Source organism: Cicer arietinum, chromosome 3 (assembly GCF_000331145.2).
Source record: "Cicer arietinum cultivar CDC Frontier isolate Library 1 chromosome 3, Cicar.CDCFrontier_v2.0, whole genome shotgun sequence".
Lineage (NCBI taxonomy): Eukaryota > Viridiplantae > Streptophyta > Magnoliopsida > Fabales > Fabaceae > Cicer > Cicer arietinum.
Genome location: NC_021162.2, coordinates 60,611,422 through 60,622,156, shown reverse-complemented (window position 1 = coordinate 60,622,156; position 10,735 = coordinate 60,611,422). Strand labels below are relative to the sequence as shown.

Here is a 10,735-nt window from a genome sequence, read left to right as displayed (position 1 = left end):
TAAAAATTGGGTGCAAACAGCAGGACATTTCTTTCTAAGCCAATCCAAACAAAAAAATAAAAATAAAAAAATAAATGTTTATAAGTCTCGATATTAATAGATTAGAGTGATTGACAGAAGTCTTACGGCTTAACCAACGTCAGATCTAAGCTAAACCATACTATTTTCTAAACAGACAAAATTAAAACTTTTTTAAAAAATTATTTAATTAAAAAATTCGAACTACATACTACACAATAAATTTTTTAAATTAATTAGATCGACCTATTTAAATAATATAAATAATATTTTATTTTACTACTATAATTATTATATTAAATTTTTATATTTTTATTAAATATTTAACTTTTAATTATTTATGCATATTAATATTTTTTAGTTATTGATATATTTAAATTATTATTATATAATAGTGTTGAAGGAGGATATGTATTAAGTGAAATTTCTACCCCTATTTATAATTTAACTCAAATGGGCTTTTGAAGTGTCAGTCCTTTCCTTAAACTACAAAAACACCTCAACGGCTAAATTGTGCTTTTTTTAATTCAAAAAAAAAAAAAAAACTCTCTGTCTTCTCCCAAAGACGAAACCTAACACACGAAACCCGTTCAGTGTCTTTCACAATAACAGACCAAATTTTGATGATGTTTTCGCCAACCCATTCTCGTGATTAACCAGAAAAAAAAAATCAATGGGTGTTGGTGGTAATTTCTGGGACTTGTTGAAGCCCTATGCACGCAATGAAGGTTTTGATTTCTTGAGAAACAAGCGAGTTGCTGTCGACCTTTCTTTATGGATTGTTCAGCATGAAAATGCTATCAAAACCCATGTCAGAAAACCTCACCTCAGACTCCTTTTCTTCCGTACAATCAATCTCTTCTCCAAGGTTCTGTCTTTTTTCCCTTGATACCCTTTTGTTTCACAGTAGACAATGTGATGGAAATGTAGGTGGTTTTAGCTTCTTTGTGGATAAAAGTTGATTTTTTTCGAACCATTTTGATTGTATAAGAAAAAATTGAGAGATTGTTTGGTTTTGGGTTTGTTTAATTTTATGATTGTTATAAAATGTGTTAATATTGCCTTTATGGTTATGTTTGAGTTTGGTTCAATACCAATTGAGGCTTATGAATTAAATTGGGAGTACTTTTTCGTAGTATTTAATGGTGGTAATCTAAATTATTGTTCTGTTTTTGGGTTTAGTCTTGTGTGTTGAGTTAGTATGCGACAGTCAAACTAAGGATTGAAGTGATGTTTGATGATGTTATAATTTTTTTTTTGTAGTTTGGAGCGTTTCCTGTGTTTGTTGTTGATGGGACTCCATCGCCGTTGAAATCAAAGGCAAGGATTGCTAGATTTTTCCGGTCTTCTGGAATTGAATCGACTAGCTTGCCGGTGCCTGAAGAAGGTGTTTCAGCTGAAAGGAACAGTTCGTTTTCACGCCGTGTTCAAGAGTGTGTGGTATGATATTTCTTTCACCATTTTTTTATCAGCAAATGTAGTATATTAGTTGTTATGTTAGTATTTTCTTTTTCACCTGAGTTTAACCCCGATCCTTGAACCCTTCTCCCTGACTCTTTCACCTTGATGGTTATCATCTACTTGAAACTATTTTGCTGGACTATTTTTGCATTTAGTTGCTAAAACGTGCTTTTGTCCAATTCTACCCAAATCTTATTTACTTACCAGATGTGGAATCAGGTTTTTCTTGTTTGTTTTATTAGTTGTTCTTTTGGAAGGCCTTTCCTTCCTTATAGTTACCTGTTAATCGGTGACAGGAACTTGCTGAGCTACTTGGGATTCCTGTACTCAAAGCTAAAGGAGAAGCTGAAGCACTCTGTGCCCAATTAAATAGTGAAGGTCATATAGACGCATGCATCACATCTGACAGTGATGCATTCCTCTTTGGGGCCAACTGCATTATAAAATGTTTCTCTCCTAATTCCAAAGTAAGTAACTGTCGTCATCGTATTTTCTTTATATTTCATTTCATTGTTCGGCAATTATAATACAACCTTTGATTTCCGCGTTTGAATACAGTGCTTGCATCCATTTTTGCTTAGTCCACAGGATTTCATGTCAGATGGCTATTACTTAATGGTACCACGATTCATGAATCTTAGTATTAATATAGGCTGACCAACCGAGTTTTGAGTTTTGTCAGTATCATGATTCATCATTATGTTCTCAATCCATAATGGTTTCATTAAGAATTTTTTTAGGCTATAATTGAACCGGAAAAATATAATGATCCTCTGATAATACTTTCTTTTATTTGCATCTTGCATTCCTATGCTCCCCCTCCTGTATTTTGGAAAGTTGACGTGATTTAATTTATTTTCCTTTTTGTAACATGTTTGAGAATCTTTTTGCATGCAGGAACCGTTCGAATGCTACAGTATGTCAGATATTGAAGCTGGGCTTGGATTGAAGAGAAAACACCTAATAGCTATCTCTCTTTTGGTTGGAAATGATTACGATTTGAATGGTGTTCAAGGGATTGGACTTGATAGTGCTCTTCGTTTTGTTCAAGCTTTTAGTGAAGATGATGTATTGAATAGGTAAACATAAATCCTTCAGAGTGAAATGAATATATATCATCTGAAATTATTAAATGTTATAGAGCATTCCATTCCATTCATGTAAAGAAACTATATCAGAGAGAATTTGAGAGAAGTAAGAATACAAACTGGATTCTGAATTTTATTTCTTAGTTACCGATTTACTATGCTTTGGTTTAGATAAACTGGTCTGAAATAGTGGTCCTAAAATGAGATTAAGATAAACAGGAATTTTTTTCCGGTCTTTGCGGTCCTAATTGATGATCTTTAATGCAGATTACATGAGATAGGCAAAGGGAATGCTTTTCAAGTTCCTATCGACATTAAATCTGAGGACAATATGGATATGGATGGAAACTCCCCAAATACTAAACAAACTCACTGCTCATTCTGTGGGCATCCAGGGAACAAAAGAGATCATATGATGAAGTTTTCATGTGAATTTTGTGTCACAAATGACAATAAAGGTTGCCTGCAAAAACCGGAGGGTTTTAAATGCGATTGCTTGTCTTGTGGTATGGTATGTCCTCTATACCAATTTTGTCAGTGTCTGATTGGTTGAGGTATTTTGCAGTGCTTTGTCGTCGAATGGTTTTTAATTTTTTTTTATATGTTGGGTTGAATTAAAACATGTCTACATGTTAGTTCAACAAAATTTAGATTTTTGTTAATTCATTTTTTTTACATAATTTTTTAAAAGCACTTAATGATATTTGATTGGCAGAATAGGAAACATAAGGAGCAGAAAAAGAATGAAAACTGGCACACAAAAATTTGTCACAAGATTGCGAAGGAGCCAAATTTTCCAAAGGATCAAATCATTGATATGTATTTATGCAATGACAATGGTTACTTTTCTGGTAAGTTTGAGATGAATTTCATCAATGACTTTTTTTCCTCTGTATATGATTGATCTGCTAGAGTTGCTTTAAGTGTATTATTGTATCGGTCACTGATTCTATATTTATGTAACTATTTTTGCAGCAAATGGTGGCCCTCATTTTTTGTGGAAAAGACCAAACATTGAGCTGTTGGTTGAGTTTTTAAACTTCCATCAGAACTGGGATCCTTCGTATGTTCGACGGATAATGTTTCCTATGATGTCCACCATCTTCTTGAGAGAAACGGCTACATCGACAGCAGATAGTTTGTTATTCGGCCAGTTTGAGTTTGATTCTTTACAACGTGTGAAGACGAGATACGGATATCAGTTTTATGTTGTCAAGTGGAAACGTGTGATGGTCAACATTGCCCCTAAAACTTCATCGACTAAATCTGTAATGCAACCAGATGTAATGCAACCAGATGTCAGAGAGCTCGATGAAACGGTGGATCTACTAAATGATTGTGATTTTCCCGAGATTTATGAAGAAGATGGATGTAGTTTTCTGTTGACAGATGAAAATATGGACCTTGTAGCAGCTGCTTTTCCAGAAGAAGTGCAAAGGTTTTGGCAGGAGCAGGTGTTGGTTATTTCTCATCTTAACTTTTGCTTAGCCATTTTAAGATCCTTAGTATATTCTTATCTAGATAGGTCAACATTAATTAAAAAAACTAAGCTAATTACTCGGTATTCCAGAATTAGTTTAATTAGTATGCACCGTCAATGTCAGCATTGCAAGTTTGAGTCTAAAGACATTTTCAAATTTGCAGGAAGTGAAGGATGGGAATCGACAGAAGAATTCAATCTCAATATCTCAAGAAAATGAAAGATCCTCAGTATCACCAAATTCAAGAGGTGTACAGCTAAATATAACTGAGTTCTTCCCAACAACCAAAAGTAAACATAATCCAATACATGAAGAAGAGTCATCATCCAAGAATGTTGATAGCCCAGGCAGTGGAGGCTCAAAAGTGAAGAGGAAAGCATCAAGTTCTAATATTTCGAAATCTGTGAGGCGTCGCCTTTTGTTTGATTAGTGTGGATATGCCTTGTGTATATATGCTTTGAGCATTGGATTTCTTATCATGTTAACTGAATGTTGAAACAATGACAACAGACCCTTTTATATTCATGACCAAGGGCAATTCAGTATATATGTGTAGTTAAGAATTAGTCCCTTTTTTGTTATCCATTTTACCCTTAAGTACATTGATACCACAATGAGATAATTCATGTTTCTTCTAGTGTAACAAGTGATTCTCGTTTCATATTCAGCTACATCATGTTTTGGATTATGTAACAAGTACATCACTTGTTACCCTTAAAAGTAGTGTGTACCATAATGAGATGATTCGTGTTTCTTCCAGTGTAACCAATGATTTTCTATTCATATTTTCGACCATGAGAATGCATTAGTATGAAAACTCTTTTGAGGGAGAATTTTATTTCCCGTTATGGTCCTACACTCCTATGTGACTTTTAGTCATTGTGCACTAGCATAAAATAGTGGTACACTTCAATATTATCTTATTTTTGAAGTACCATTAAATTTATCTATTTAAAGTTTACTTGGCCAATCTACTCTTATCTCGCTTGTCTATTTTATTTTTGACTAAAATACATTTTTAATCCCTTGTAATCTTATTTTTTAGTTATAGTTTAGTCTTTTAAACATTCAATTAAATTCAATTCTTTATCTTAGATTTAGTTTCAAATAATTATTTATCTTTTTGAAAGTTTAATGGTCTCTTATCATGTAATTTTGTTTTTGAAATGGTCCCTTGTTTTATAATTTTATAGAAGTTACATATGATCCTTTTTTTTTCTTCCTAAAATGACTCTATGTATAGAAGGTTTTTTTTTTAACAAATTTCATAAAACAGTTATACTAATATAATATTTTTCTAATAGAATTTCAATGAAAAGGACCACATTAAAATAAAAATAAAGATAAATATTCAATTGAACAATAAAAAAAAAAATACAAATAAAATTGAAACGAAAAAAAAAACTGATATTTTATTTAATTTAAAATATTAAAGTATTAACTAAAAAAATACACTCACAAGATCGTGAATTCAACTTTTATTCTCTGGTTGAAGATATCTTTAGTGGGTGATTTGAAAACTCCATTCTTCTAGATTTTTTAATAAATAAAAAAGATTAAAGTGTTACTACTAAATTGCTAGATTAGAATTTACCAAAATTATTCAGTTTTTTAAATTTGACTAGCATTTGCTAAACTAAAAACACAAAGGGAAAATGTAATAACTGGAATAACGAACAATTGAAAAACATGTCTCCTTCTCCTCACCTATGCTGCTGCTATCTTCAAACGCTGCCGCCAATATTTCACAAGGCATCACTCAACTACCGCCACAAACCGCCGCAAAATCCTAACGCCGCCGAACGCAAGCAAAAATTGTACGTAGCTTGTGGGAGTCGAGGCAGCAAACCTTCAACGCCAAAAAAAGACGATTACCATGCCACTCTCAAAGCTCTTAACTCCAAAGGAAGATCCCCTAGAAAATCTCTCGGCCAGGTGAAAACATTTCAGATGACTTTCAATGTGTTGTAACACTCTAAAATTATTTTTTCTATTTGTTTGGTAGTGAATATTGGGGGTGCTTTGTGAGGCGTTTTCTCGAACATGTGATGGGCGTGTTTTGTGTTGAACTTAATTTTGTGTTATTGCACTCGAAAATCTGACTTTGTCCTTATGTTTTAATATTTGAAAATTATTTATATGGAAGTTGCTTGCATACTTCATTGGGGTGCTTTGGTGTCACATGAATTTTGTGTTTTAGGCTTTTAGCATTCCAAAATGTTATATGTTTCTATTTTATTGTTTGGAGATGATTTTGTTGGAAATTGTTTGAGGACTTCATTTGGGGGTGTTTGGTGTAAAATGAATTTGCTTAAGTGCTTATGAAAATTTTGTTTAATCTGGATGTTATATGATCTGCAGAATTATATGTTGAACGCTGACGTAAATGATCAACTTGTTGGTGTGGCTGGTGTTGAGGAAGGTGATTTGGTGCTGGAAATTGGGCCGGGAACCGGTTCCTTGACCAATACTCTTATAAATTCTGGCGCATTTGTTCTGGCTGTTGAAAAGGTTTGCAGGTTTTCTTTAGTAGAAGTTAGGACTAATTTTAATGCTAAGAAACTCACTTTCATGCTTCCGATGACTCGTTTGTTTCTTTGGAGTTAGTTTGTCTACGTGGGAACAGTTAACTTTTATAATGCAAATGTTCAGAAATATGAACTTATTTGTATCATTTTTTCGTCTGTCTATTTTTGTTAAATATTATTGCTCGCAGTGTTGGTTGTGTAAATCTTCCAAATTTTTTACATTAAGTTGGAGTGATGATTTTTCATTGCTTTCTTTTACTTTAACTGAAGATTATGCTTTTCTATCTTTCATGGGATTTAGGATAAACACATGGCTGCCCTCGTGAGTGAAAGATTTTCAAGTACAGGAAAGTTTAAGGTACAACTCATGATGTTTTTGAACTTCATATTGCATCCTTTAGTCTTCTTGTTGATAAGATGCAAATTAGGTCTCCAAAGTAGGGATATAATTTACTCGCCATATTATCGATAAAAATTGACTAATTGAGTATGCACCGTAGTTTTGTTAGTTGTTGTGTCTTAACATTGAAATCTAGTTATTTAAAGTGTGAACCAAACCAAAATTATATCTGTTCTTGACATACATTGCATTTACTACTGTATTTACTCCTTGTCTTGCCTTATTTTTTAGAGTCAGAGTCTGGAACTGCATTTACTACTGTGCAGAAGCATCCTCTTGAATTACCTTCAGTTATTGTTCCATACTTTTTCCTCAAATTCTTCTTATTCATTTAAAAGATCTTATGCCAAACCTTGTAATTTCTCCATAGCTCTTTAGATTTTGGTTCATTTATTACTTCAGTCTGCTCATTATATTGCTGGATGGTATTTCATCTTCAATGCCTTTGTCACGTCTTGTTTTTTATACTAGAATAACGATAATTTAGGACTGAATTTTCTGTATAATTAATGATTAATGTTTACCTTTTGATAAAATGCATGCTGATGCAGGTTTTGACTGAGGATATCGTCAAATGTCATGTGCGTTCTCATATATCAACATTGGTTGGAAGCACAGAGGAAATAAATTCAGATACTAGAAAAGCAAAAGTGAGGATTCTGTTCCTCACTTTTCAAGATTATGCCAGATTATAGGTAAGTTATTTTAAATCCTGAAATGATATGTTGTTTGCAGGTGGTTGCCAACATTCCGTTCTATATCAGTACAGATGTGATCAAACTACTCCTTCCAATGGGTGACATTTTCTCAGAAGTGGTTCTGTTACTTCAGGTTAGAATTGATTGCTCGCTAGTGTAATGGTGTACATTATTTACCGTCTACTTTGAGTTTCAGAACTTTTTTTTTCTTATTACCTCCTAATTTATATATGCATCTAAATGAACAATTTGTTTCATTACAAAAAATTCTAAAACAAGATATGCTAATCTTTCACCTTCAATCATTCATCCTTCCGAAAAGCAAATAGATCAAACTATTGGGTGCCTTTTTCATGTTCATGGTCTTAATGCAATAACATTTATTGACTAAACTAATCAAACCATTGCAGGAGGAAACTGCCCTGCGCTTGGTAGAACCATCTCTCCGGACCCCTGAGTATCGTCCCATCAATATATTTGTCAACTTCTACTCAGGTACATAAAACTAATAGTTGAATGCTATGTATATTGGTTAACATTTCCTATCTTTGTACAATCAAGGTTTACAAGTTTTCTTATGATAAATCAAATAAAACTCATTAAACCAGTCCAGTAACGAAAACATTGAACTGTCAGACTGTGCTTAACCTGTGTTGGCATTCATGATTTCAAGAAACCGTAACTCCAGGAATTCATTGTGAAAAATAAAGGATTTTAATGCTTTCATGTGGTTTCTTAATATGTTATTGTACATAAAAATGAAACTAGAGGTTTTGATACCCATTACACCATATATAGTTTATTTTATGCTGAAATCCTGAATCTCCTTTGCAGATCCCGAGTACAAATTTACAGTCGCAAGAACAAATTTTTTCCCTCAACCTAATGTAAGTGATATGATATTTATATGTGCCTGAATGATCTTGATTTTGGTATTTTGTTTTTATATACCCTTGAGAAAAGATAAACCATAAAATATCCCATGCCAAAAGGTTCACTATCCACATGATTCTTTAAGGATAATCCAACATATGCTAGAGACCTTGGTTGTAAATATTATTTTGAAATCAAGAGATATTTGTGTAATTGTATTAAATTAAAAACAAAAAATCTACTCTCTGAAACTCTGTTTCAGGAAAGCAAGAAACTTGTGGCTTTCAGAATGCATGCTTTTCTCAGTGGCTATCATAATAATCTAAAACAAGCACACGCATTCTAAAACAAGCACACATGCCAGTCTGATTTTGTGGGTACTGGGTAGTAACAGAAATCAGTCTCATTCATTTTCATGTTTGTCTAGGTTGACGCTGCCGTTGTCTCATTCAAACTGAAGCCACCATCTGAATATCCCCAAGTTTCGTCGAGTAAAAGCTTCTTCGCAATGGTAGCTTCCCTTTCTCCGTTGTACATTGTCATGCATTGAGTTTCTGAGGATTTTCATCTTTAGTTTCATTGCACTGAAATATCCCATAGTACATTAATTATTGAAATTTTCACTTGCTGTTTGATAATGTAATCTTCCAAGTTACTCCAAACAAAGATAATGTCACACATAAACTCCTCCTTCACTTTTTTTTCAATAACAGTTCTGTTCTATATACTCCCAGGTTCATTCAGCATTCAATGAGAAGCGTAAGATGATACGCAAGTCACTTCAGCACATATGCACATCCCTTGAGATCGAAGAAGCTTTAGAAAGCATTGGTCTTCTAAGTACTGTAAGTTATTACCATATGCTACTCTTTTAAATTTTTATTTTCATTTTCATTATTATGCCCTTGCTCACTTTATTTCATATGCTCTGTCATTTTGTTTCTCAAGGATTTTGTTGACCCATCTGTTCTTCTGATGTTTACAGTCAAGGCCTGAAGAACTAACATTGGATGATTTTGTAAAACTGCATAACTTAATTACCAAAGAGTAGCTGTTTACAAGCTGTGGGATTGAAGACCAAACTCTAGCAGAAGTCGGTCCCAAAGATTCCTACATTCACAAGGCTCTTTGTTGCAGCAGATACATGATTGAAACAGAGAACCAAAGTATTGAGAGTATATTAGAATCTCAACAGTTTTCTTCAACTAATGTTTCAAGAATAGGGGCATAATGTTCATATATGATAGAAAGATATTAGGTTCAACACTCCGCATTTGTTTGCGCTATGCCATGTATAATCCTGTAAGTTTCACTGCCATCAAAGGCACTCATAGACAAGGTTCTAAAATAAAATCCGTAATATATTGTAGTCTCATCAGTCGTAGTATTTGACCACAATTTTCTACAATAGCAAGGATTACAATGCGACTGTGATTCAAAAATCTTCTGAATCTTGTTTGTAGCTATTTTTGAAGCTGAAACAGGTGCTTGCCATATCATAAAGGGAAACTGAAGACATTTTTCATTTTAACTCCAATATTAGGTAATGTAACCAATAAATTGATTAAAACTGTATTTTTCTTTGACGAAACCACAAAGATAAAGGCTATTTTGTATATGCAACAAGAAAATAAAATCAGCAAAGAACTAGCATAACATAAAACTTGGTAAATTTATGCAGCCTGGCCTCACTCCACGATATATTACATCCCAAATCTTCTTCCATGCCTAATAGCCATAATCATCACCAAAAATTAATCTTCTTATTCCTAAACAATTAAAGATTAAAAAATTCTGTAGCAAGATGGAGGAGAATTGAAGCCACAAGAAAAAGGGAAAAAAGCAAAATAACATCATCATCATCAGCCATGAAACTGGTACACAAGGTCCAATGCCCTCAACTTGATAGCATGTGAATCATAATCCTTAACAAACCCATCATCGGAAAATCGCTTCTCCTCCACTTGGGCCACCGTAGACGGCGACAAGGGACGTTTTGGTCGCTTGTTTTTGATGAAGCAGTCTCGTAATTTCTGCTCAACTCTATCAATTGTGCACTTTGAGGTCTCTTCTTCATCATCGTCGTCATCAGCTAGCTGCATAGGGACGGCTCCGTTGGCTGAGGAGACAGAGTTTTCCGGCGGCGGAGGGGATTGAAGAGTGGAGAGGAAGGCGGTGAGGTGATGGT

At 33.6% G+C, this 10,735-nt stretch overlaps 2 protein-coding genes across 2 annotated transcripts; both read left to right on the top strand.

The window, feature by feature from the left end:
- Nucleotides 1-506: 506 nt before the first annotated feature.
- Nucleotides 507-4,807, top strand: LOC101490362 (flap endonuclease GEN-like 1). The gene is made up of 8 exons (XM_004492632.4): nucleotides 507-886; nucleotides 1,282-1,458; nucleotides 1,776-1,946; nucleotides 2,377-2,558; nucleotides 2,835-3,078; nucleotides 3,283-3,418; nucleotides 3,543-4,021; nucleotides 4,212-4,807. The coding sequence occupies exons 1-8, from the start codon at nucleotides 692-694 to the stop codon at nucleotides 4,476-4,478; spliced, it is 1,851 nt and encodes a 616-aa protein (XP_004492689.1). The 5' UTR covers nucleotides 507-691; the 3' UTR covers nucleotides 4,479-4,807.
- An 874-nt stretch (nucleotides 4,808-5,681) lies between these two features.
- LOC101490023 (ribosomal RNA small subunit methyltransferase, chloroplastic) lies at nucleotides 5,682-9,922 on the top strand. The gene is made up of 10 exons (XM_004492631.4): nucleotides 5,682-5,983; nucleotides 6,410-6,559; nucleotides 6,878-6,934; nucleotides 7,528-7,626; nucleotides 7,712-7,807; nucleotides 8,085-8,169; nucleotides 8,509-8,561; nucleotides 8,975-9,058; nucleotides 9,282-9,392; nucleotides 9,533-9,922. Exons 1-10 carry the CDS (start codon nucleotides 5,738-5,740, stop codon nucleotides 9,596-9,598), a joined length of 1,047 nt encoding a protein of 348 aa, XP_004492688.1. The 5' UTR covers nucleotides 5,682-5,737; the 3' UTR covers nucleotides 9,599-9,922.
- Nucleotides 9,923-10,735: the final 813 nt, after the last annotated feature.